Here is a 27830-nt window from a genome sequence, read left to right as displayed (position 1 = left end):
GGCAGATTAGGGGCCTGGCAGCAGCTATGGGAGGCCCGTAATCTGCCAGCACCCTATGACAAAAAATTGAACACACCAGCAGTGTGAGGAGACCTGAAAGTGGCACATGGCAGAGTGTGGCGATGGAGACAGCAGCAATGGGAGGCCGTACAGGGACCCATGAGAGACTCTGGACCTGGCAGCAGCATGAGGAGGCGGTATATAGGGGCCCATGGCAGATTAGGGGCCTGGCAGCAGCTATGGGAGGCCCGTAATCTGCCAGCACCCTATGACAAAAAATTGAACACACCAGCAGTGTGAGGAGACCTGAAAGTGGCACATGGCAGAGTGTGGCGATGGAGACAGCAGCAATGGGAGGCCGTACAGGGACCCATGAGAGACTCTGGACCTGGCAGCAGCATGAGGAGGCGGTATAGGGGCCCATGGCAGATTAGGGGCCTGGCAGCAGCTATGGGAGGCCCGTAATCTGCCAGCACCCTATGACAAAAAATGGAACACACCAGCAGTGTGAGGAGACCTGAAAGTGGCACATGGCAGAGTGTGGCGATGGAGACAGCAGCAATGGGAGGCCGTACAGGGACCCATGAGAGACTGTGGACCTGGCAGCAGCATGAGGAGGCGGTATAGGGGCCCATGGCAGATTAGGGGCCTGGCAGCAGCTATAGGAGGCCCGTAATCTGCCAGCACCCTATGACAAAAAATTGAACACACCAGCAGTGTGTGGAGACCTGAAAGTGGCACATGGCAGAGTGTGGCGATGGAGACAGCAGCAATGGGAGGCCGTACAGGGACCCATGAGAGACTCTGGACCTGGCAGCAGCATGAGGAGGCGGTATATAGGGTCCCATGGCAGATTAGGGGCCTGGCAGCAGCTATGGGAGACCCGTAATCTGCCAGCACCCTATGACAAAAAATTGAACACACCAGCAGTGTGAGGAGACCTGAAAGTGGCACATGGCAGAGTGTGGCGATGGAGACAGCAGCAATGGGAGGCCGTACAGGGACCCATGAGAGACTCTGGACCTGACAGCAGCATGAGGAGGCGGTATATAGGGGCCCATGGCAGATTAGGGGCCTGGCAGCAGCTATGGGAGGCCCGTAATCTGCCAGCACCCTATGACAAAAAATTGAACACACCAGCAGTGTGAGGAGACCTGAAAGTGGCATATGGCAGAGTGTGGCGATGGAGACAGCAGCAATGGGAGGCCATACAGGGACCCATGAGAGACTCTGGACCTGGCAGCAGCATGAGGAGGCGGTATATAGGGGCCCATGGCAGATTAGGGGCCTGGCAGCAGCTATGGGAGGCCCGTAATCTGCCAGCACCCTATGACAAAAAATTGAACACACCAGCAGTGTGAGGAGACCTGAAAGTGGCACATGGCAGAGTGTGGCGATGGAGACAGCAGCAATGGGAGGCCGTACAGGGACCCATGAGAGACTCTGGACCTGGCAGCAGCATGAGGAGGCGGTATAGGGGCCCATGGCAGATTAGGGGCCTGGCAGCAGCTATGGGAGGCCCGTAATCTGCCAGCACCCTATGACAAAAAATGGAACACACCAGCAGTGTGAGGAGACCTGAAAGTGGCACATGGCAGAGTGTGGCGATGGAGACAGCAGCATTGGGAGGCCGTACAAGGACCCATGAGAGACTCTAGACTTGGCAGCAGCATGAGGAGGCGGTATAGGGGCCCATGGCAGATTAGGGGCCTGGCAGCAGCTATGGGAGGCCCGTAATCTGCCAGCACCCTATGACAAAAAATGGAACACACCAGCAGTGTGAGGAGACCTGAAAGTGGCACATGTTTGGGGCATGATTCATGGCGGATTTAGTCAGTTGTGTCAGGAACTGGTGGTTTGAAATCCAGACTAATCCACGCCTGATTCATTTTCACAAACGTGAGTCTCTCCACACTTTGGGTGGACAGTCGTGTCCTCCGCGGAGTTGCAATACCTCCTGCCGCACTAAACACGCGCTCCGATGCCACGCTACTGGCCGGGCATGACAGCCTTTCAAGGGCAAATTCAGCTAGTTGGGGCCAAAGGTCAAGTTTCGTTGCCCAGTAGTCAAGGGGATTGTCTACCTCGGTTGGCAGGGTGCTGTCCAAGTAGGCCTAAGCCTGTTGTTTGAGGTCCTGCTCCAGGTCCACCTGATGCTGCTGCTGCTGCTGCGGCTGGTTATTAGTTTCCTCACTGCGCTGGTGAAGAAAGCTACTCATCATCGACTGCAGACTGAGGCAGCTGCTGCTGGTGGAGCTGCCACTGCTCCTACCACACCACCCCACCCCTCCCCTGCTGCCATGGCAGCGTAACGCGAGCGCACAGGGCCCACAGTGTCTGAGGATGGACGTTGGCGCAGACAGGCAGAGACCAGCTGACTACATAGGTGGTTTTTATAGTACGTTATTTTGGCCTCCCTCTCAGCAGGTGTGAAAAAGGCCACCATTTTTGAACGGTAGCGAGGGTCCAACATGGTGGACAGCCAAAAGTCATCCCTCTGTCTGATGGTTATTATTCGGCTGTCGCTACGCAAGCAAGCGAGCATGCTATGGGCCATTTGTGCCAAGGAATGCGAGGGACTCCCTGCCTCCATCTCCACAGCATACTGCCACGGTGCGTCTGGGTCCTCTGTCTCCTCTTCCTCCTCCTCTACCAGATGCTCCTGCTCCTCCACTCCTGTCCGCTGAGTGAAAAAACCACCCATTTCACTCAATAATTCCTGAGCACCAATGTCCTCCTCTACCTCCTCCTCTTCTTCTTCTTCCTGTCCTGCCCCCACAGGGGTCATGTGGCGTTGAGATCTGTGCGCCACGTCTACCGCACCCTGACCAGCCATTGTTAACAGCATTTGTTCCAGGACGTGCAACAGAGGAATGACGTCGTTCATCCCATAGTCCTGCCGACTCACGAATAGCGTGGCCTCCTCAAAGGGCCTGAGCAAGCGCAGGTGTCACGAATGAGCTGCCAATGGCTGACATCTAAGTTACACAGGGAGTACCTTTATCCGCTTTTAACATCAGGAAATCTGTGATGGCCTTTTGCTGTTCGTAAAGGCGGTCTAACATATGTAGGGTTGAATTCCACCTTGTTGCAACGTCACAGCATGAGGAGTCGGTACGGGGGCCCATGGCAGATTACGGGCCTGGCAGCAGCAATGGGAGGCCCGTAATCTGCCAGCACCCTATGTCAAAGAATTCAACACACCAGCAGTGTGTGAGGAGACCTGAAAGTGACACATGGCAGAGTGTGGCGATGGAGACAGCAGCAATGGGAGGCCGTACAGGGACCCATGAGAGACTCTGGACCTGGCAGCAGCATGAGGAGGCGGTATAGGGGCCCATGGCAGATTAGGGGCCTGGCAGCAGCTATAGGAGGCCCGTAATCTGCCAGCACCCTATGTCAAAAAATGGAACACACCAGCAGTGTGAGGAGACCTGAAAGTGGCACATGGCATGAGACACTGTGGACCTGGCAGCAGCATGAGGAGGCGGTACAGGGGCCCATGGCAGATTAGGGGCCTGGCAGCAGCAATGGGAGGCCCGTAATCTGCCAGCACCCTATGACAAAAAATGGAACACACTAGCAGTGTGTGAGGAGACCTGAAAGTGGCACATGGCAGAGTGTGGCGATGGAGACAGCAGCAATGGGAGGCGGTTCAGGGACCCATGAGACACTGTGGACCTGGCAGCAGCATGAGGAGGCGGTACAGGGGCCCATGGCAGATTAAGGCCTGGCAGCAGCAATGGGAGGCCCGAATGGCGACGCTGCATATGCTGACGCAACGCTGTAGTCCCAACATGGGCCCCCTGGCCACGCTTGACTTTCTGGCCACATAGTCGACATACGGCTACGTTTACTTCCTCGGGCGGCTTGACGAAAAATTGCCACACCGCCGAGTAGGAAACTTTGCCCCCGCTACTCCTCACTGGCTGACTGCTACTTCCTCCGTGCACACCGGCACCACTACTGGCCGTGGTGGTAGGCTGCAGTGGAGCTGGTGCTCTACTCCGTGGCCGTTTGCCTCCACTGACACTGCTGCGACCCTGCTGCCTCCTGACAGCTGCAATGGGAGGCCGTACAGGGACCCATGACACACTCTGGACCTGGCAGCAGCATGAAGAGGCGGTACAGGGGCCCATGGCAGATTACGGGCCTGGCAGCAGCAGTGGGAGGCCCGTAATCTGCCAGCACCCTATGACAAAAAATGGAACACACCAGCAGTGTGAGGAGACATGAAAGTGGCACATGGCAGAGTGTGGCGATGGAGACAGCAGCAATGGGAGGCCTTACAGGGACCCATGAGAGGCTCTGGACCTGGCAGCAGCATGAGGAGGCGGTACAGGGGCCCATGGCAGATTACAGGCCTGGCAGCAGCAATGAGAGGCCCGTAATCTGCCAGCACCCTATGACAAAAAATGGAACCCACCAGCAGTGTGAGGAGACCTGAAAGTGGCACATGGCAGAGTGTGGCGATGGAGACAGCAGCAATGGGAGGCCGTACAGGGACCCATGAGAGACTCTGGACCTGGCAGCAGCATGAGGCGGCGGTACAGGGGCCCATGGCAGATTACGGGCCTGGCAGCAGCAATGGGAGGCCCGTAATCTGCCAGCACCCTATGACAAAAAATGGAACCCACCAGCAGTGTGAGGAGACCTGAAAGTGGCACATGGCAGAGTGTGGCGATGGAGACAGCAGCAATGGGAGGCCGTACAGGGACTCATGAGAGACTCTGGACCTGGCAGCAGCATGAGGAGGCGGTACAGGGGCCCATGGCAGATTACGGGCCTGGCAGCAGCAATGGGAGGCCCGTAATCTGCCAGTACCCTATGACAAAAAATGGAACACACCAGCAGTGTGAGGAGACCTGAAAGTGGCACATGTTTGGGGCATGATTCATGGCGGATTTAGTCAGTTGTGTCAGGAACTGGTGGTTTGAAATCCAGACTAATCCACGCCTGATTCATTTTCACAAACGTGAGTCTCTCCACACTTTGGGTGGACAGTCGTGTCCTCCGCGGAGTTACAATACCTCCTGCCGCACTAAACACGCGCTCCGATGCCACGCTACTGGCCGGGCATGACAGCCTTTCAAGGGCAAATTCAGCTAGTTGGGGCCAAAGGTCAAGTTTTGTTGCCCAGTAGTCAAGGGGATTGTCTACCTCGGTTGGCAGGGTGCTGTCCAAGTAGGCCCAAGCCTGTTGTTTGAGGTCCTGCTCCAGGTCCACCTGGTGCTGCTGCTGCTGCGGCTGGTTAGTAGTTTCCTCACTGCGCTGGTGAAGAAAGCTACTCATCATCGACTGCAGACTGAGTCAGCCGCTGCTGGTGGAGCTGCCACTGCTCCTACCACCCCACCCCTCCTTTGCTGCCATGGCAGCGGAACGCGAGCGCACAGGGCCCACAGTGTCTGAGGATGGACGTTGGCGCACAAAGGCAGAGACCAACTGACTACATAGGTGGTTTTTATAGTACTTTATTTTGGCCTCCCTCTCAGCAGGTGTGAAAAAGGCCACCATTTTTGAACGGTAGCGAGGGTCCAACAAGGTGGACAGCCAAAAGTCATCCCTCTGTCTGATGGTTCTTATTCGGCTGTCGCTATGCAAGCAACCGACCATGCTATGGGCCATTTGTGCCAAGGAATGCGAGGGACTCCCTGACTCCATCTCCACAGCATACTGCCACGGTGCGTCTGGGTCCTCTGTCTCCTCCTCCTCTACCAGATGCTCCTGCTCCTCCACTCCTGTCCGCTGAGTGGAAAAACCACCCATTTCACTCAATAATTCCTGAGCACAAATGTCCTCCTCTACCTCCTCCTCTTCTTCCTGTCCTGCCCCCACAGGGGTCATGTGGCATTGAGATCTGTGCGCCATGTCTACCGCACCCTGACCAGCCATTGTTAACAGCATTTGTTCCAGGACGTGCAACAGAGGAATGACGTCGTTCATCCCATAGTCCTGCCGACTCACGAATAGCGTGGCCTCCTCAAAGGGCCTGAGCAAGCGGCAGGTGTCACGCATGAGCTGCCAATGGCTGACATCGAAGTTACACAGGGGAGTACCTTTATCCACTTGTAACATCAGGAAATCGGTGATGGCCTTTCGCTGTTCGTAAAGGCGGTCTACCATGTGTAGGGTTGAATTCCACCTTGTTGCAACGTCGCAGATCAGGCGATGCTGTGGAATTCCGTTCTGCCGCTGCAGCTCAAGGAGGGTGTGCTTTGCGGTGTAGGAATGGCTGAAATGCATGCAAGGTTTACGTGACATTTTAAGGATGTCTTGCAGTGGGATGGTGGATTTTAGGAACCGCTTGACAACCAGATTGAACACGTGAGCCATGCATGGCGCATGGCACAACCTTCCTTGACGCAGAGCAGAAACCATGTTCTTTCCGTTGTCGGTCAACATGGTTCCGATTTTCAGTTTGCGCGGAGACAGCCATCGGTCGATTTCTCTGTTCATTACACTGAGAAGTTCCTCCCCTGTGTGACTACGTTCGCCTGGACCTGGCAGCAGCATGAGGAGGCGGTATAGGGGCCCATGGCAGATTAGGGGCCTGGCAGCAGCTATGGGAGGCCCGTAATCTGCCAGCACCCTATGTCAAAAAAATGGAACACACCAGCAGTGTGTGAGGAGACCTGAAAGTGGCACATGGCAGAGTGTGGCGATGGAGACAGCAGCAATGGGAGGCCGTACAGGGACCCATGAGAGACTCTGGACCTGGCAGCAGCATGAGGAGGCAGTACGGGGGCCCATGGCAGATTAGGGGCCTGGCAGCAGCTATGGGAGGCCCGTAATCTGCCAGCACCCTATGACAAAAAATGGAACACACCAGCAGTGTGTGAGGAGACCTGAAAGTGGCACATGGCAGAGTGTGGCGATGGAGACAACCCACCGACTGTTTTGCTCGCTGCCAAGCTGCCACCCTCTTCGCCTGATGATGCGGAAGCAATAGCCTGATGACGACGAGGCTGCCAAGTGCGATCAGCCTCATCATCATCAATTAGGGTCTCTGCCTCACTACTAGCCCCCTCGGCTGCGTGTGGGTCAGGAGACAGACCTGTCTCTAGACCGGCTACCGAGCCACTCTCCTCGCCACTACTTCTTCGCCTGGCTGCTGAAGAGGCGGATGTCTCCCCCCGTTCCTGACCGCCCTCTGTTAGCTCTTCCTCACTGTACTGGATGATACCGGGAGCACTGGCCTCTGGCTGCGAATAGTGCTGCCTCGACCCCTTCCTCTGCTGCCACGTCTGCTCGCTCCTAAAACATTGCCTCCTCTGCCACTCCTCTGCATGTTGTCTGACATACTCTTTAATTCAACGATTCTGTGTCCCTGAGTAACGGTTCTGCGTCTGTCCCTGAGTAACGGTTCTGTGGCCCTCAGTAACGGTTCTGTGGCCCTCAGTAACGGTTCTGTGGCCCTCAGTAACGGTTCTGTGGCCCTCAGTAACGGTTCTGTGGCCCTCAGTAACGGTTCTGTGGCCCTCAGTAACGGTTCTGTGGCCCTGAGTAACGGTTCTGTGGCCCTCAGTAACGGTTCTGTGGCCCTCAGTAACGGTTCTGTGGCCCTCAGTAACGGTTCTGTGGCCCTCAGTAACGGTTCTGTGGCCCTCAGTAACGGTTCTGTGGCCCTCAGTAACGGTTCTGTGGCCCTCAGTAACAATTCTGTGGCCCTCAGTAACAATTCTGTGGCCCTCAGTAACAATTCTGTGGCCCTCAGTAACAATTCTGTGGCCCTCAGTAACAATTCTGTGGCCCTCAGTAACAATTCTGTGGCCCTCAGTAACAATTCTGTGGCCCTCAGTAACAATTCTGTGGCCCTCAGTAACAATTCTGTGGCCCTCAGTAACAATTCTGTGGCCCTCAGTAACAATTCTGTGGCCCTCAGTAACAATTCTGTGGCCCTCAGTAACAATTCTGTGGCCCTCAGTAACAATTCTGTGGCCCTCAGTAACAATTCTGTGGCCCTCAGTAACAATTCTGTGGCCCTCAGTAACAATTCTGTGGCCCTCAGTAACAATTCTGTGGCCCTCAGTAACAATTCTGTGGCCCTCAGTAACAATTCTGTGGCCCTCAGTAACAATTCTGTGGCCCTCAGTAACAATTCTGTGGCCCTCAGTAACAATTCTGTGGCCCTCAGTAACAATTCTGTGGCCCTCAGTAACAATTCTGTGGCCCTCAGTAACAATTCTGTGGCCCTCAGTAACAATTCTGTGGCCCTCAGTAACAATTCTGTGGCCCTCAGTAACAATTCTGTGGCCCTGAGTAACAATTCTGTGGCCCTGAGTAACAATTCTGTGTCCCTGAGTAACAATTCTGTGTCCCTGAGTAACAATTCTGTGTCCCTGAGTAACAATTCTGTGTCCCTGAGTAACAATTCTGTGTCCCTGAGTAACAATTCTGTGTCCCTGAGTAACAATTCTGTGTCCCTGAGTAACAATTCTGTGTCCCTGAGTAACAATTCTGTGTCCCTGAGTAACAATTCTGTTTCTGGCCCTGAGTAACAATTCTGTTTCTGGCCCTGAGTAACAATTCTGTTTCTGGCCCTCAGTAACAATTCTGTTTCTGGCCCTCAGTAACAATTCTGTTTCTGGCCCTCAGTAACAATTCTGTGGCCCTCAGTAACAATTCTGTGGCCCTCAGTAACAATTCTGTGGCCCTCAGTAACAATTCTGTGGCCCTCAGTAACAATTCTGTGGCCCTCAGTAACAATTCTGTGGCCCTCAGTAACAATTCTGTGGCCCTCAGTAACAATTCTGTGGCCCTCAGTAACAATTCTGTGGCCCTCAGTAACAATTCTGTGGCCCTCAGTAACAATTCTGTGGCCCTCAGTAACAATTCTGTGGCCCTCAGTAACAATTCTGTGTCTGTCCCTGAGTAACAATTCTGTGTCTGTCCCTGAGTAACGGTTCTGTGGCCCTCAGTAACGGTTCTGTGGCCCTCAGTAACGGTTCTGTGGCCCTCAGTAACGGTTCTGTGGCCCTCAGTAACGGTTCTGTGGCCCTCAGTAACGGTTCTGTGGCCCTCAGTAACGGTTCTGTGGCCCTCAGTAACGGTTCTGTGGCCCTCAGTAACGGTTCTGTGGCCCTCAGTAACAGTTCTGTGGCCCTCAGTAACAGTTCTGTGGCCCTCAGTAACAGTTCTGTGGCCCTCAGTAACAGTTCTGTGGCCCTCAGTAACAGTTCTGTGGCCCTCAGTAACAGTTCTGTGGCCCTCAGTAACAGTTCTGTGGCCCTCAGTAACAGTTCTGTGGCCCTCAGTAACAGTTCTGTGGCCCTCAGTAACAGTTCTGTGGCCCTCAGTAACAGTTCTGTGGCCCTCAGTAACAGTTCTGTGGCCCTCAGTAACAGTTCTGTGGCCCTCAGTAACAGTTCTGTGGCCCTCAGTAACAGTTCTGTGGCCCTCAGTAACAGTTCTGTGGCCCTCAGTAACAGTTCTGTGGCCCTCAGTAACAGTTCTGTGGCCCTCAGTAACAGTTCTGTGGCCCTCAGTAACAGTTCTGTGGCCCTCAGTAACAGTTCTGTGGCCCTCAGTAACAGTTCTGTGGCCCTCAGTAACAGTTCTGTGGCCCTCAGTAACAGTTCTGTGGCCCTCAGTAACAGTTCTGTGGCCCTCAGTAACAGTTCTGTGGCCCTCAGTAACAGTTCTGTGGCCCTCAGTAACAGTTCTGTGGCCCTCAGTAACAGTTCTGTGGCCCTCAGTAACAGTTCTGTGGCCCTCAGTAACAGTTCTGTGGCCCTCAGTAACAGTTCTGTGGCCCTCAGTAACAGTTCTGTGGCCCTCAGTAACAGTTCTGTGGCCCTCAGTAGCAGTTCTGTGGCCCTCAGTAACAGTTCTGTGGCCCTCAGTAACAGTTCTGTGGCCCTCAGTAACAGTTCTGTGGCCCTCAGTAGCAGTTCTGTGGCCCTCAGTAACAGTTCTGTGGCCCTCAGTAACAGTTCTGTGGCCCTCAGTAGCAGTTCTGTGGCCCTCAGTAGCAGTTCTGTGGCCCTCAGTAACAATTCTGTGTCCCTGAGTAACGTTTCTGTGGCCCTAAGTACCGTTTCTGTGGTCCTCAGTAACAATTCGGTCTGTCCCTGAGTAACAATTCTGTGGCCCTAACGTTTCTGTGGCCCTAAGTAACGATTCTGTGGCCCTCAGTAACAATTCTGTGTCCCTGAGTAACGTTTCTCTGTCCCTAAGTAACGTTTCTCTGTCCCTAAGTAACGTTTCTCTGTCCCTAAGTAACGTTTCTCTGTCCCTAAGTAACGTTTCTCTGTCCCTAAGTAACGTTTCTCTGTCCCTAAGTAACGTTTCTCTGTCCCTAAGTAACGTTTCTCTGTCCCTAAGTAACGTTTCTCTGTCCCTAAGTAACGTTTCTCTGTCCCTAAGTAACGTTTCTCTGTCCCTAAGTAACGTTTCTCTGTCCCTAAGTAACGTTTCTCTGTCCCTAAGTAACGTTTCTCTGTCCCTAAGTAACGTTTCTCTGTCCCTAAGTAACGTTTCTCTGTCCCTAAGTAACGTTTCTCTGTCCCTAAGTAACGTTTCTCTGTCCCTAAGTAACGTTTCTCTGTCCCTAAGTAACGTTTCTCTGTCCCTAAGTAACGTTTCTCTGTCCCTAAGTAACGTTTCTCTGTCCCTAAGTAACGTTTCTGTGTCCCTAAGTAACGTTTCTGTGTCCCTAACTCTCTCCCTCAATACAGCCAGGTCTGCCTCTCTTGAATGACTGGAGGCAAATGGAGAATTCTAAAATGGCCGCCATTTATAGCTCGACCATTACACAGTGCTGGCTGGCTGGCTGCTGATTGGCTAATGCGATCACATGTCATTAATGAATGCATTATGGGTCAGCGCGCCTTGTCTGCGCGCCTTCCCAGACATCCCCGCTCCGTCGCCGCACATGTCGCCGCCATTTTAGGAAAAATTTTGATTCGCGCATCTGAAGTATGATAATTTTCGGATTCGGCGCGAATCGAAAATTTTCCAATATTCGAAACGAATTCCACTTCGCCTACTTCGATTCGCTCATCTCTATTTTATACAAAAAATAGATTAACAGCACTCCCTTTAAGAGACTGCATCTAATCTCAGCTTGTTACCTGTATGAAAGACAACTGGTAGCCAAAAATCCTGCTGAATGATAGGGGATCAAATACTTCTTTCCCTCATGAACATGAAAATCAGTGCATCATTTGTTAGACATGTATTTCTTTTGAATTTTTTGTTGCTATTCTGTCTCTCAGTGTTACAATACACCTACCATTCGATTTTTAGACTGATCATTTCTTTGTGAGTGTACAAACATTTAAAATCAGCAGGGGATCAAATACTTATTTCCTTCACTGCAAGAACTTTCAAGCCATCAAATGGCTGGTGTCATAGCTGATCACATGCGCAGCACCATGTCAACTGCAGATCATGCAGAGGCCAAGACAGCAACTCCCTTAGCTGTGAGGCCTGGTTCACACCTATGTGTGTTGCAATCTACTGTGGGGAAAAAAAAAAAAAAAAAAGTACCTGACCCTTACCAAAAATACACAGACTAAAAATGCATAGATGTGAACGTATCCCATAGGAAACCATGTTAAATGCAAAAATGCACAGGTTTGAACCAGGTCTACAGGATGGGAGGGTTTAGTTCCACTTTAAAAAGACTGAACTGTCCATCAATAGTGGCATTTAAAACCTTTATCCTAAGAGGGGAAAAAAAAAAAAAAAAAAAAGTTGCAATAACTGCTTAAGGCCACGTTCACACCAGTGTGCAGAGAGGTGGATTTTTCTGCACTTGTTCCACAACAGCACAGAGAAAACAATTGTTCTCTATGCGTCCTGTTCACACCAGAACACTAGTTCTTAGTCCTCATTCACAACATACAAGCAGAAAAACTGAACCCCCCCCAAAAACACAGATTTCACATGCAGAGACCCGAATTTACATTAGTTTCCATGAGCGTTTCAATGAGTTTTATACATGTTGCAGATTACCACGCAGAAAAAAAATCTGCGAGTGATATTAGTGTTGTGGTGTGAACAGGGCATATAGAGAACAATTGTTCTCCTTGTGTTCTTGCAGAAAGCGTGCACAAAAACTGATATCTCTGCACGCTGGTGTGAATGAGGCCTTATGCTGTACTTTACCCATAACAATTTGAATGAGTGTGTACAGTAAATTGCCTCCAGCATTGCTCCTGTTCGTCTTGCTGGAGACTTCCATTTTGCTGAAGCTCAGAGTCCTGAGCAGAATTAAATCTTTAGGCAGTCAGCAGATCAGCCTCTACATATTTGGTACAGTACCTAAAAAGCACTTCCAGACAATGGAAAGAAATGTGTTTTTGGTGAACTGGAAGTGGACAGAATGAGGGACCTTGCAGAAAGTAGTATTCCTAAGCTTTTAGCATCATACGAAATCACAGATTCAGAGCTGCCCATCTTCCAGAAGCTGGGCTTCAACAATCATGCCATTAAAGCCAGTGACCCTGAAGCAGAATGGTAAATCAGTCCTTGCAAAAGAAGATCCAGAGGATCTGGTATAGTACACAAGAGTCTACTAGGAGTATTACCATATTAGCAGATTTGCATACTACATCATCCTGTGGCTAATCGAGAGCAACAAGAAGTACTGGAATGCTAACCATCATAATCCTGCAAAGCAGATTTGTCAGTTTGTTGTTGAACTTGGAGACTAAGAGGTCCACATCCAGTATCCCCCACTTGTGACAAGAGTCCTGGAAAACTCTCTCGGGTCCAGGTGTTGCCAGCTGAGGAAGTCAGCCTGCCTGCTTGCCCAATGTAAAACCTTCCAGCAAAATAATTCAAAGCTGCAGAGACAGCCAAACTGCCCAAAGCTCCAGGATGTTGAGCAGAAGACGACACTTCAACAAAAACCAAGCCCCCTGCATTGACAGGGTGCCCAGGCCTATCCACCTTGACAGATCTGTTTTGAGGATCCTCCAATAAACAGCAAGTAAAACTTTCAGGGTTCCAGAGCCAGCTACTAAGCCAGGGACAAACTTGTCTTTGGTGATCTGCCCAAGGAACCTGATTGACTTGTCCCATGATGACAGAATGTTGCATTGTAGAGGTTTCAGCAAATGGAAATGCCTTGAAGGAGGCATCCCCATGCTCAAGAATCTCACGCAAAGGCAGCGAGTTGGACAATTCCTTGCGTGGAGACTGCCACGAGACTGAAGATGATAGTCTGAAGGGTAGGGACACAAACTCATAGTGCAAGAATTCCACAGCAAAATGTAGGAACACACATGTACTAGGGCAATAACACTATGGTCTAGAGGAGGGCATGAAGTAGAACTGCAAATCTGTGCAGTGACATAGAAAAACTAGAAGAGAAAACATGAGGAGGGAGCAGGGAGCAAAACTCTAGTTTGTAGCCTTGGGATGCAACACGCATTGGAGATTCAAGTGGTCCAAGAGTCCATAAAGGTTAATAAATGTCCCCCACTTTGAAAAACAGGGGCACACAGCAATGCAGAGAAAGGCTTTGTGAGTGTACACCGAAATATAGGGGGCCTTGTTGAGAGGGTGAAAGGAATACAGAAACAAATGGGAAGTTTCATCTTTTGAAGAATTAATAAATGCACCTTTTTTTTTTTTGCAGATCATGGGTGCAATCTCAGGCTCCTGTCAACTCTCAGGATAGCGGTCTGCTCATACCTCCTACACACAGGCAGTTATTTGAGAGCAAGATCAATGAACTACGAGACTACTCACCAGTGCACTCGTAGTCATTGAGAATTACAAGCAGTCAGCCACCATGGCTGACGGTACTTGTAGTCTATGCATTCACAGGAGACCGCACAGGTGGCCGCGCTCTTAACGTATTGTGACAACAAGATCCCCAGCCCACTGTCACAGGAGGGAGGATCAGAGGGAGACACATGCTGGAACCTTTCACATGTTCCAACCTAAAAATGGTTGCAACATGTTCAAAAGCTGAACTTATCCTTTAACAGTCAGAAAGAGGGAAAATTTAGCAGTCTGTTCGTTAGGTTTCTTTCACAGTGTAAGAGCAGTACTCTTGCCACCAGCACCATCCTTGATGATATTATCAAGAGTCGGTCCAAAGAGATGTCCCTCGAAAGCCATGCAGATACACAGTTTTTTACACAAGGGTCCGTAGTCCAGCACAACTAAAGTGCCCTACACATGTGTACCAACATGAGACCCATGCATAAAGGTAAGACTTCCAGCAGGCCATCGCAACTGAAATAGAAGGCTACAGTCATGTGCTCTATGCATTCAGTAATTAAGGGATTAACTGCAACAGTAGCAGGACCATTATCTACTGGAACAGTAAGGCGGGACACAGCTGGATCCACAGTGGAAATAACAAAAAAAAAAAACACTACTTTGGACTAAAATTCCAAAGAAAATCCTCCCCAAATGTATACAAGGCCAATAAGCACCCAGTGGGTGCAAACAGATAATGAGGGTGTTTCTAAACTCTGTATAGAAAGAGCTGGAAAAGTGGGCGCAAGGGGAATGTCTTTTAGATCTTAGAAGTTTTAAAAGACTCAAGACTGGAAACTGCATTGATAGAAACAACAGGCTAATACTTTAGTTTCGTAGGGGTGCACATCACATCAATGAGTGCCAAAATGGTCTCCTTTAATTTGGGAGTGATGGCCGTAGACTGTGACATTTGAAGAGCAAAATCATCAGTCAAGGACTGTAGCAACTATAAATCTGACTGTGTCTTTGGCCAATGGCTCTGAAGCTGCTAAGGCTGCAGGTAAGTCAATTAAATAATCTACAGGGGATAGTGAGAATATGCTGGCAGCATCTGCGGTCATAGTCAGCAATTAACTGGGAAAGCATAAACTAGGGCCACCTAGTACAGCAGGATGGGATAGAATAAGACTGCCCCCAATTAAATTAGGTTAGAATAGGACTTTTATAACTTAAATACTGTTGTAACCTAGATAAATCATTACTCAGTTGAAGAATAAAGTGGACCCACCATAATGGGCCCCCAGGCAGACATACAGTCTACAGTGTCTATAGTTAACCACTTGGTCATTCAATAAGAAGGTGACATAAGTCCGTTTTACCTGATTCTCAAATACACACTAACACTACAACTGCATGGTTCACGAAAAAGGCACATGATCTTACCGAGGTCTGGCCCTTCTTCATGAGCAAGACATTCAAAATTTGTGGGTCAACATCTAAAAAAAAAACGAGAAAATCGTTGAACGCATTACAGTTAGAAATGAACAGATGATTAAGTGCTGCAGCTCAGTATCATTAACAATAATGCTGACTGTGTATCTGCAACAAGGAAAAATCATCCTACTAGCCACAATGACACTTGATAAGATTCAGACCAATTAGCCTGCATAGATAAATTGGACAGCAGTACATCCACACACAATTTTATCTTTATTAGTGTCACCACAATCCTCGAATAGCCTTTTAGCATCTGAAGCTGAACTCCAGACCTAGCCTTTTTTTCTGCAAACAAGTAGTGCTTTGTGAAAATATTATTAGTGTCCATTGTCTCCCTTCTGCCATCTCCACAGGGAAAGTTATGCAATTTTCATTACCTGGAGATTGCTTCATTTCCTACCCTAATGACTTCCTGTCTTACGAAGCCTTGCTCCTCTGAATCCATGCTGTTATCTGCCTGCCTATTAAATCTATTTGTTCTTCCTGTCTTCAATCATTTGTGGCCACATCATGTTGGGGGTGTGCTAATTCCATCTCTGCATAATTTGTGGGCACAGTTTTAGGTGTCCTATGCACCTGCCAACAATTTTGCCTTCCACTGTGGTTCAAATTAACATATACACACCTTAAACCCTGCCCAGTCTGAGAGGGCTCTCTCAAGGCACATGAAAGTGACAAGGAAAAGAGGAAACATTTGCATTTATAACTTTTTATTGATGATGCATAAGGGGGGGGGGACAAGGGAAGTCATTTTAAACCCAAGCTAAAATTTAGCTTTAAGGTCTAAATGCAGGTTCACTTTCACCTTAAATAGTTAGTTTGGACCAACCTGGCCCAAACAAAATATTTCCTTTACTAATAGATGCGACGGCTGTCAGTGCTGTATAGCACAGTAAGCAGTGCTGTGTTCTGGCAGTGGTACGGAGACTTCCTGTCTACTGCCAGAAAGAAATCAAGTCAGACTGAGTGCTTTTCAGCCATTCACAGGAAGCCTTGTATTCATGCATAAAAATGCAAGACTTCCTGTTAATGGCTTAAAAGCAATCACCCTGACTCAATTTTGTTATGGCAGCAGACGGGAAGTCCCTAAACCACTGCCGGAACACAGCACAGCAGCCATATCATATAGTATAGGAAACCGTTTGTTATGGCCAACTTGCCTTAAAGTGTTAGTTAACATTTTCATTAAGGAAATAAGTATTTCCATGAACACTCTACCACTCTCCTCACTGTACTTCCCTACTGTGGGCAATGCACTGTCAGTGCCCCGGCAGCTGGACTTATGCAGGCCATAGACAGGTCCTTTATCAGCCGAATTTTCGTCCGAACGAAAAATCGGCCGATATTCACACTGTTAGTGGGGCAATGCCGTCGGCTGTTTTTCGCAGATCTTCTCGTTTCTTTTTATCGGTCTGGAAAATCCACAAAAAACGTCCGTTTTTCGTAAGCATTGGTGGCAGCAACGACCGATTTTTTGTTTATAGGCCGATAAATGGCCCGTCTATGGCCAGCCTAACAGTCCAGGGATTTAAAATCTCTACTATTTTCCCTTTTGACTCTGCAGGGCTTTCAGGGTGGCTCAGAACACTTGCCAATCTGAAGTGCTCTGATACATCGCAGAAGCCCTACGAGAATGAAAAGGGAGAAAAGTAGGGATATTTAATCCCTAGATCTCTACACTGGCTGCCTGGGCACTGACAATGCATCAACCGCAAGAGGCAAGTGGAGGGGTGGGGAGGGTGTAGGGTGTTAGTTCCCTTATTAATTTTTCCTGAAAAGGTGAAAATGTTAATTAGTTAAAACCAGATATACTTTAATTTTAACTCCTTCTCGCCAACAGTATGCATATATACAGATTCATGGAAGTGTGTCCTTATCTATGAGGTCGCATATATGTGTACCTGTGTTTGTGCTGAGAATGTGCTGCACAGCAGACTGGCCTCTCTCTTAGAGGACCTGGGTCTTGTATGCACGATCAGGACCAGAGACTCGCAGCTCCCAGTCACGACTGCTGCGATAGCCTCCGACTGGCTATCACAGTGATCAGTCATTGTGCAGCCTGCCTATGTGTTTTCTTTTGCTTCTGAAGGGAGAGAAAGCTACTATGATTGGGAGATTTATTAAACCTGGTGCACACCAAATCTAGTGCAGTTGTGCATAGTAACCAATCATCTTCTAACTTCAGCTTGTTCAATTAAACTTTGACAATAAAACCTGGAAGCTGACTGGTTACTATGCACAACTGCACCAGATTCTGTGTGCACCAGTTTTAGTAAATCACTCCCATTGCATCTTTGTCTGCCTGCAGGGGAGATAGATGTAAATGATAAATATAAAGGAAAACATAGCTAGATCAAGGTTTGATCTAGGTCAGTGTCAAGGTTAATGTAAGGGTCAATGTCAATATATTTTGGGCAGAATTTTTTCCTAAAAAAAGCATTTTTAAATTAGTGTCAGTTAGGGTCAGTGTGTTTTAGGTAGGATAAAAAAAAAAAAAAAGTAAAAATGAGCACTGTAGTTTCTGAGCCCTACTACAGGTACAAACTACAACATACGTGCTATCGTCCGATGCAGGAGAGTTTATTTTGGGTTGTTTTTTTGGTGGTACATTACTGTAATAGCAAGAAATATACAGTCACAATAAAAAATATGTTTTCTATTTCTGGCCAGTTTTTATTTAATAAAAAAAAATAGGCGATATCCATTACTATTTAACACCAAATGAAGGCTAATTTGTCCTGAAAAAAGCAAGGTACCATCTACCTGGATACACAAAATAGTTGCAATGATATATAGTTTTACCAACGTAAGTCAAAGTTGCAAAATTGTGTTCAGGCATTAACATTTGTTTTACTCTCAGTCACTAAGGGGTTAATCAACTGACCAAAAAAGGTTTAATACAGAGAAACCAGCATAGGCTCTGACAGCCATAAACAAGTCTTACCATACTCCGCAATCTGGGACAACTGTATTGGAGCCTCGAGTAACACCTGGTCCTGTGAAGGAACTTTATGATTCTCCCTTAGCGAAAATAAAAAAAATAATTACAATGTTAATTTACATGTGTGAACTGCATTGCCTATTATATACAGTTAGATGTCTATATTAGAATGTTCATGGCTGTCATGTGTCTCCTTACGTTGTTCAGATCTACTTACAACTGCATTGTTCTGTACATCCTATGACAGATGTCTTTGATATCGTCGTCATCTTTTGTATCTCCAGATACATCCTGTAGTAGCTCCCCCACTGCTTCAAACAGATCATTCTCCGATTCAAAGTCTGATCTACCACTGTCCAGGACATCTGGATAGAAAAACATGTGACAAGTGTGAGGAGGACAAAACCTGAAAGATATTGTTACAGATCAGATGTGCTGTTTATAGACACCAGCGGTCAGTGCATCGGGTTTATATGGTATGACCAAACATCTTCACCCAACATGTACACATTGAGGTGGATTTATATTATTGAGTTAGGAATCTTCACATAATAAAATGTGTGAATGTTCACTTAAAAGGATAATTCACCTTTACCAAAAAGCTGCCTATACAGATAAGGAGTGTCTGTAGATACAAAACTGTGCAGCTCTGACTAAAGTTGCATAATGCCCTTGCTATATGTGTAGGCAATTTACATACCTCCTGAAGCATGACTGGAAAACTCCCAAGGACGTTGTAAGGTGAGGCCTGGTTGTTACTGCTCACCTCCACCATCACAGCAGTGAGCTCTCAGATGCTGAGTTCAAAACTATTGCATCAGGAGAGAGAGCATGTGAGGTGCTTTGATTCAGAGAAAGAGCTCACTCCTGTGATGGTGGAAGTGAGCAGTAATGACTACGCAACGTCATGGGAGTTCTCCAGTCAGGCTTCATGAGGTACATAAATGGCCTACACCTATAGCAAGGATATTATTCAACTTTAGTCGGAAACACACAGTTTGTTATGATCCACAGACACCCCTTATCTGCATAGGCAGGTTTCTGGTAAAGGTAAAATTATCCATTCAATGAAGAGCAAATTCCTATCTACTTATTTCATCTGCACACTTAAAGCTGAACTCCAGGATTTTTGGCATAACTACATTGGGCCAAATTGGTCAACATAAGTATCCATATTTAATATCCGGAGGGCCAATGGGGATGCTGTAAACCACGCTACATACAGTGATAGCCGTGGTCCCCCAAGTTCTGTGCGACTTCCTTTCGGCATGATGACCACATGGGGTCATTCACATGAAACTGCCACCATTCATAGAACTTCTTATATTTTTTTCTCAATGAATACAAGGCATTATCTTATTGGATGGGGTAAACATTATGAAGTTCTCATCCTTCCTCTCCACTTTGTCTGATCAGAGATCACCTTTTCATTGAAAAAAAAAATACAAGGAGTTCTTTATTCGGCAGAGGTGCAAAGCGAGTGATCCCCTGTGGTCAGTGTGCAGAGGAGAAGCTGCTTGCACAGAAACCGGGGGATTACGGTTGTCACTGTGTGTAGTATGGGCTACTACAGTGCTTTACAGAATCCCCAGTGGCCCTCTGGATACCACATATGCATACTTACAGTACATCAAACCAAGTTGACTCCATGCATGTATGCAAAAAATAGAATTCCTGGAATTCAGCTTTAATAGAACTGAAGTGAACACAATTTAGAGCTGATGCACATGGCTGTGTAGGGCCGTACATAGCCTAATATAGCCTATTCCTGATACAGGTACAGCTGGGCATTTCCAATCAGCCAGAGACAGGAAGTGTGTACAAATGAAAGACAGGCTGACAGGATCTGTAGGTGTAATTCAGGGGTCTCCAAACTTTCTAAACAAGGGACCAGTGAATTGTCCTTCAGAATTTGGGGGGGGGGGGGGGGGTGGGAGCATGACTGTGGCCAGAGGGAGTGGACATTTTCCTGGCATCAGTGGGAGTAAACATCACCACATTTGATCTTAGGGGGAAGTATAGTCCCATCATTGGTGTCAGTCGCAGGCACGGTGCCCCGTCGTTGGTGTCAGTCGCAGGCACGGTGCCCCGTCGTTGGTGTCAGTCGCAGGCACGGTGCCCCGTCGTTGGTGTCAGTCGCAGGCACGGTGCCCCGTCGTTGGTGTCAGTCGCAGGCACGGTGCCCCGTCGTTGGTGTCAGTCGCAGGCACGGTGCCCCGTCGTTGGTGTCAGTCGCAGGCACGGTGCCCCGTCGTTGGTGTCAGTCGCAGGCACGGTGCCCCGTCGTTGGTGTCAGTCGCAGGCACGGTGCCCCGTCGTTGGTGTCAGTCGCAGGCACGGTGCCCCGTCGTTGGTGTCAGGGGGAGGCACGGTGCCCCGTCGTTGGTGTCAGGGGGAGGCACGGTGCCCCGTCGTTGGTGTCAGGGGGAGGCACGGTGCCCCGTCGTTGGTGTCAGGGGGAGGCACGGTGCCCCGTCGTTGGTGTCAGGGGGAGGCACGGTGCCCCGTCGTTGGTATCAGTGGGAGGAATGGTGCCCCGTCGTTGGTATCAGTGGGAGGCATGGTGCCCCGTCGTTGGTATCAGTGGGAGGCATGGTGCCCCGTCGTTGGTATCAGTGGGAGGAATGGTGCCCCGTCGTTGGTATCAGTGGGAGGCATGGTGCCCCGTCGTTGGTATCAGTGGGAGGAATGGTGCCCCGTCGTTGGTATCAGTGGGAGGAATGGTGCCCCGTCGTTGGTATCAGTGGGAGGAATGGTGCCCCGTCGTTGGTATCAGCCTGTCATTGCTTTGTAGGGATGAGCTCTGGCATATTTAGATCCTATTCTGAAAGCTGTCACTGTACTGGGCCAATCATAGGTGACTGAGGCAGCGGCTCCTAAACAAGGCGCATGTACAGATGTGGCCGCAGGATGGGGAATACCTCGGCTGCTTATGATTGGTCAGGACAGTGACAGCCTCCTGGTGGGCTCACTCCCCTGGGATCTGAACACATCTGAGCTCATCCCTACTGAACAGACTCCCTATTAGTGGCTGATTAGAAATAGCCCACCATACCCGCCACAAAGACAGGCTGATCTGTGGTATGTATGACCCTGGGTGGGGTAGGCATGAGCCCCCCCCATTGTGTGAAGGTCCTGAACTCCTTTAATAAAGCTGCACTAATTCTGCTATTTTACATATAATAAAGATCTTTTTAGTGTAACAGCTTCTGATTGCTGATATTCAGATCAATATAAATATGGGACCCCCCCCCACCAAAAAAAAAGGGATTTTGCAATTCTTCTAGTTCCCCTTACATCACTTATCATTACTAATCATACAGGAGGGCTGACATTCATATGGGACTATAGTCCCCATTCAGTCTACTTAGGTTCCAGCTGTTCTGGGACTACAAGTGTCAGCAGGTTTGCTCAGCCTGTCTCCTTTGGCTAGAAAGGCATGCTGGGACTTGTAGTTCCAACTCAGAATGACTGGCTACGTGTTCCTATAGATTATCCCCAGACAGAAGGCGCATGTGTGAGCGCTCCAGTGTCCCAGCCATGAAATGTCCAGGCCGGGTAGGTGTCTGAGGGGCAGTGAGGCCGGTGTGGCCGGGGAATATCGTCTAGACACAGCTCCAGTCTCAGTCGTTCCTCTCACCAGTCACGTATTGGAAAAGCTCGGCGTCCAGCTGCGGGAACTCGCTCCTCAGTATCTCCACGAAGGTCGCCATGTTGGCCGGCCGGCAACGCGCATGAGTAAAGGAACTCCGGGAACGCAGAGGGCGACGGGAAATGTAGTTCGCCCGCCGGGTAAATGTTAACTGCAGTCAGGCGAAGAAAGCTGAGGTAAAGGAGAGGGTGGGAGTGGGATAGGTGTGATGGCTGCAGTGGGTAGACTGTGTGAACACAGGTCATTATCTTTTATGAGGTGTAGGTAAATATGAGGCCTCATGCACACTAAGCTTTTCTGAACACCTTTCTCCTCACCTGAAGCAGTTTTTTGAGGCACATTTAGATGCGTTTATTCATTTATTTGGCTAGAATGTTAATTTATTTTGGCCATTGACATGATTAAACGCTCAAGCACTAAAGGCACTTATCTTTTAGGTGCATTTACAAGCGTTTAGACGCGCCATTTTTGTTTTCTGGCCACATGCTGATGTGCATTCAGATTTCTGCACCTTAAGGTTCCTGCCTCTGAACTCCTGTAAATGCCTATGTGTGCATGGACGATAGGCTAAGGCCTCATGTACACATGAACTCACCTAGTCCGTAACCACTTGCCTTCCAGAGCATTCCTGACCAGGCCATTTTTTCTGATACAGTGCTGCGTTACTTTGACAATTGTCATTCAACGTTGCACCCAAATTATATTTACGTCTTTTTTTTCCCCACAAATAGAGCTTTCTATCGGTGGTATTTGATCGCCTGTGCGGTTTTTTTATTTTTTGCGCTATAAACAAAGACAAATTTTGAGAAAAAAAACAATTTTTGACTTTGCTATTAACCACTTGCCTACTGGGCACTTCTTCCCTCCTTCTTGCCTACTGGGCACTTCTACCCACTTCGTGCCCAGGCCAATTTTCAGCGCTGACGCACTTTGACAATTGCTCGGTCATGCAACATTGCACCCATATGAAATTTTTATAATTTGTTTCACACAAATAGAGCTTTCTTTTGGTGGTATTTAATTGCAGTTGGGTGTTTTATTTTTTGTGCTATAAACAAAAAAAGAGCAAAAATTTGAAAAAAAAAAAGTTTTTCTTTGTTTCTATTACAAAATTTTGCAAACAGGTAATTTTTCTCCTTCACTGATGTGCGTTGATGAGGCTGCACTGATAGGCAGCACTGATGGACACAGATGAGGTGTCATGGATAGGCAGCACTGATGGGCACTGATAGGTGGCACTGATGAGCTGGCACTGATAATGCTGCACTGATGGGTGGCACTGCAGGGCACAGGTGGGTGGCACTGCAGGGCACAGGTGGGTAGCACTGTAGAGGGCATAGGTGGGTGGCACTGATGGGTGCAGGTGGGCAGCACTGATGGGTTCAGGTGGGCGGCACTGCTGGGCACTGATCATCAGGGCTGCCGTGATTGGTCATTTACCATATGACGTGATCAGCTATGTCCGTAGGACACAGCGATCACCAGTGGCACCGGGTGCGCAGAGCAGGGGGGCGTGTTCTGGAATGACGTCCATGGACTTCGTCCCAGAACCAGACAACCACATTGTAGCTGTCCTATGGCTATAGCACGGTTGGGAACTGGTTAAACATGTCCAGTAAAAAAAATGTTAAAAATCTAATTTTGTCATAAATTTAGGCCAGAATGTATTCTGCTACATGTCTTTGTTAAAAAAAAATCCCAATACTTGTAAATTAATTGGTTTACATGAAAGTTATAGCATTTACAAATGGTGGCATATATCCTGGAATTTTTTTTTTTGTACTAGTAATGCTGGCGATCAGCAACTTACAGTGGGCATTCTGACACTGGGTGGAACTGACTTGGTGTCATTGACATCCCCAGTGACACCAATACAGTAACCAGTGGTAATAAAAAGCACTGAAACTACTAATTGCACTGGGCAGGAAGGGGTTAACGTGGGGCTGTGTGCTGGTTTACAGTGTGCTGTGTGTGTGCGTTACACTGTAAGCACACTGCTTTGTATGGCTCTGCTGTGCAGAGCCATACAAAGTAGTGTGCAGGAGCTGACAGGGAAGAGATCTGTGTTGTTTATACACAGGTCTTTCCCCTGTCGGTGATACACGGAGATCGCCGGGGGCCGGCGGGGAATCACCGGCCTGGATCCGGTGATTGACAGCCAAGGCCGCAAATGGTGGCGCAGGTAGGGCGCGCACGCCCCCTACACGGAACTGCAAAATCACGTATATGTACGTGATTTTGCACACCCGTGCCGCCCTGTAGCAGTATTTTTGCTATAGGGCGGCACCGAAGTGGTTAATGAGTGGGTAATCAGACAAGCCGGGGTCAGGAAACCAGAAGTCAGCAGCAAAAATCAGGAACAGGAATCGGAAGAGAAGTCAGCCAGACAGTACACAGGAACACACTGGAGATCATAGACCACTCAAGGGCAAGGAGAAAATGCGCTAAACTGCTAAAATAGCACAGAGGGCTGACTATAGGCTGGACTAATGAGGAAGGTATCGGTGTCCAGGTGAGTCACTGTGGAGACAACAAGAGCTGGTAATTAACCGACAGCTGGGTAGCTTTTGAGCAGTGAAAGAAAAGAGCTGCTTGTTAGGTAGCAGGAGCCCAGCCCTGACAACTGTCTACCATGGGCTTGTTCTACCACATTACTATAGGGCCTACATGTAACCTAGATGGAAGCTGATGCTGCCAAATATAAAAGCCCAAGCTGTTTTTTCTTCTGTATTCTTAGCTATGCTAAATACTCATACACATAAAAATAGTTTTTCAACATAATATTCTAACTGCAACTTAAATTTAATAAAAAATCATAAGTATAAATCACAATACATTTCTAATAGTAAAGGATCTGATAGTTCAGTTATGGGTGGATCATTTTTCCTGCCATATCATGTAGTTTTGTCTTGGTTGGAATTAGAATGGAATGAATGGATTAATTCAAATTATTCTCCTGTTAAAATGCATCTCTGCTGTTTAAGCAAAAACACTTATAATCAAAATAGGCATACAGATAAATCAACATATGCATAATTGTCTTTTCCCAAAGATAGGCTCTAGAATTACCTTCAGTCTTGTACAGATATGCAGGCTCCTCTCCTGTACTGGAATTGCTTACCCTGATTTTACTGCACCTATCATTTCCTGGCTTTAAGGGCATCAAGCAATGTCTAGCCCATTTTTTTCCCAGTATTGCCATCCCTGGGCTTCCCCTTTTTACTCATTAGATTTCCGTTCTTTCAGTCATGGAGGCTCATGTGGGGGTTACCTAAAGTAATGGTGGCGATTAGCGACTTATAGCGGGACTGCAGCAGGCATTCTGACACTGGGTGGAACTGACTTGGTGTCACTGACATCCCCAGTGACACCAATACAGTGATCAGTGCCAATAAAAAGCACTGACACCAGACTAATGGCACTGGGCAGGAAGGGGTTAACATATGAGGCAATCAAAGGGTTAACTGTGTGCTGTTTTACTATGTGGACTGTGTGTGTGTTTCACTGTAAGCACACTGCAGTGTGCAGGAGCTGACGGGAGAATTCTGTATTGTATACATACAGATCTCTCCCCCGTCGGTAATATTCGGATATCGCCGGGTGCTGACAGGGAATCACCAGCCGGGACCTGTTAATAGACAGCCAAGGCCATGAATGGCAGCGCAGGTAGGGCGTGCACGCGCCCCCTACCCAGAACTGCAAGATCTCGTATATATACATGATTTTGCGCACCCGTGCCTCCCTGTAGCAGTATTTCTGCTGTAGGGCGGTGCGGAAGCGGCAGCAGAAAAACGCAAAGCGCGGCAAAAACAGGTGTAAACGCATTGCCGCGTTTAGCGCTTGGACGTTTATTCATTTGATTGGCCAGAGTATTTTCCATTGACATGGATAAATGCCCAAGCGCTATACACGGCTAGCCAAGTTTACTCCTGTTTTTGCCGTGTTTAGCAGTTTTTGGCCAAAACATTCCTCTACTGAACACGATTATTCTGCGTTCAGAAGAGGAATGTTTAACTGCCCCTAAACTCTGCCACTCCTAAACCCTGGTAAAAGCCTATGTGTACATGGACACATAGGCGTTTATTGAGTTGAGCTTAGTTGAGAAGTTGAACAATGTACAGAAGGCCTAACATGAAGGGACATTTAGAAAAAAAAATCAAAGTCTTGTAAGCTGAGGTTCACAACAGTGTGATTTGTCATGCAACTTGAGAGTTCAAAGTCGCATGACAAGTTGCACCCCATTAGCGGCAATGGAACTCTTCAAATCGCAGCAACTTTGAACAAGGTTCCTGCACACTTTTTGGTCGACTTCGTGGCAACTTGTATTGACATTTGTTAAATGAAGTCGCACAGAGTGTCAGCAAACCACAATTAAGTGGCACCGAATAGTCAGCTTTGAAGTTGCACCAAGTGTCGTGATTTCAAAGCAGCACTGGTGTGAACCAGGGCTAAAACAGGCATTTGGCAGCTGTAGTGTACACGAGGCTTAAGGCCTCATGCACACAGGTCATAAAAAACGCCACAGAGGCATTTACAGGCAAAAAAAAAATCACTTGCATGTTCAGAAGAGGAGTGTTTAGGCACACTTGTGCATTAATGCATTCTAATGGGAAGAATTAATTAATATTCTGGCCAATAGAATGCTTGGAATGTGCAAACTCGCATGCAGAATGCAGCTTTGGCCAGTTTTTTTAACTGTGTTTCTCTCCTCTGGAGCAAAAGTGTCCAGGGGAGTAAAAAAAAAATTGTGTATATGAGGCCTTGGGCCTCGTTCACACCATAGTGCAGACATCAGTTTTTCTGCACATGTTCTGCAAGGGCGCAACTAAATCTATTGTTCTTTATGTGCCCTGTTCACACCACAACATTAGTATCACGTGCAATTTTTTTCTGCGCAGGAATCTGCAACGTGTATATAAACTAATTGCAGCGTGCATGAAAACTGTTAAAAACTGATGACTCGTTCGTAAGGTGGTCCATCTTATACATTTTCTGAAACTGCGGAAAATCCCGGGATTCTTACTGTCCTTAGACATATATAAAGCCTTTGATTCTCTATCCTGGGAATATCTGCGGTTTGTGCTGTTTCGTTGGGGTTTTGGGGATTCTATTCTTTCTTGGATTTAAGCCTTGTATTCTTCTCCTTCGGCCTCCGGTAAATACGCTGGGTATTTTTCGGATCCCTATCCTATTGGGCGAGGGACGAGACAGGGCTGCCCACTGTCCCCGGCGCTCTTTGTCCTGGCGCTTGAGCCGCTGGCTTTAGCGCTCCGGAGTGATTGCAACGTATCGGGGGTTCCATACGCGGTACAGGAGTTTAAGCTGAACCTCTTTGCGGACGATGCCCTCTTGACCCTTACTAATCCTCTGACGACACTTCCTAATTTGCAACGGGTTCTTGAGCTCTTCTCCTTGATTTTGGGTCTCCGTATTAACTTGGATAAGACTGTTGCTCTCAATATTACTTTGGCTTCAGATTTGGTTTCGCGCCTACAATCCCACTTCCCTTACAGGTGGGCTTCCTCTTCTCTTGAATACTTGGGCATTCGCTTGACCCCCACCTATGATTCCCTCTTTGCTGCAAATTATTATCCATTGCTTAGCTCTCTATCTTCTCTTATGCATTCCTGGCAATTTCCGCACCTGTCTTGGATAGGGCGGGTTCATTCGGTGAAAATGACCATCCTGCCGAAATTGTTATATTATTTTCGCACCCTCCCAGTACGGGTTCCCCCTCATTTTGTTTGGTTGCTTCAGGCAAAGTTTATGCGTTTTATTTGGGCCAATAAGCACCCCAGAGTCTCCAGAAATACGCTCTTTGCTCATAGACTCCAGGGTAGTCTTGGGGTGCCTGATGTAACTAAGTATTATCGGGCGAGCCAGACTGCCCCGCTGTCTATGTTGCACGCTTCCTCCGACGTTCCTCTCTGGGTCCTGCTGGAACTACCTAATTGTGCCCCTATCGCACCGTCGACGCTTCTATGTCTTCCCCCTGCCCTGCGCCCTATGGCGCTGAGTCCAATGCTGCTCCATGGCTTACAAGTCTGGGACTCCGTACGTTACTCCAGTGGCCTGATG

The 27830-nt window shown here is 48.3% G+C and overlaps 1 protein-coding gene across 1 annotated transcript in view; it reads right to left on the bottom strand.

Moving 5' to 3' along the window:
- Positions 1 to 21881, bottom strand: part of ABCF3 (ATP binding cassette subfamily F member 3) — a 59714-nt gene extending 37833 nt beyond the window's left edge. Inside the window, exons 1-4 of the mRNA XM_089685472.1 lie at positions 21741 to 21881; positions 18318 to 18465; positions 18104 to 18180; positions 15106 to 15158 (exon numbers count right to left, since the gene is read on the bottom strand). Of these exons, the coding sequence (XP_089541598.1) occupies positions 15106 to 15158; positions 18104 to 18180; positions 18318 to 18465; positions 21741 to 21813 (351 nt within the window). The 5' untranslated portion in view covers positions 21814 to 21881. The remainder of the gene's footprint in view (positions 1 to 15105; positions 15159 to 18103; positions 18181 to 18317; positions 18466 to 21740) is intronic.
- Positions 21882 to 27830: the final 5949 nt, after the last annotated feature.

Source organism: Staurois parvus, unplaced genomic scaffold (assembly GCF_062004578.1).
Source record: "Staurois parvus isolate SC_StPar_1 unplaced genomic scaffold, SC_StPar_1.0 ptg000376l, whole genome shotgun sequence".
NCBI classification, from domain to species: domain Eukaryota; kingdom Metazoa; phylum Chordata; class Amphibia; order Anura; family Ranidae; genus Staurois; species Staurois parvus.
This window is presented reverse-complemented; position numbering and strand designations above follow the sequence as displayed.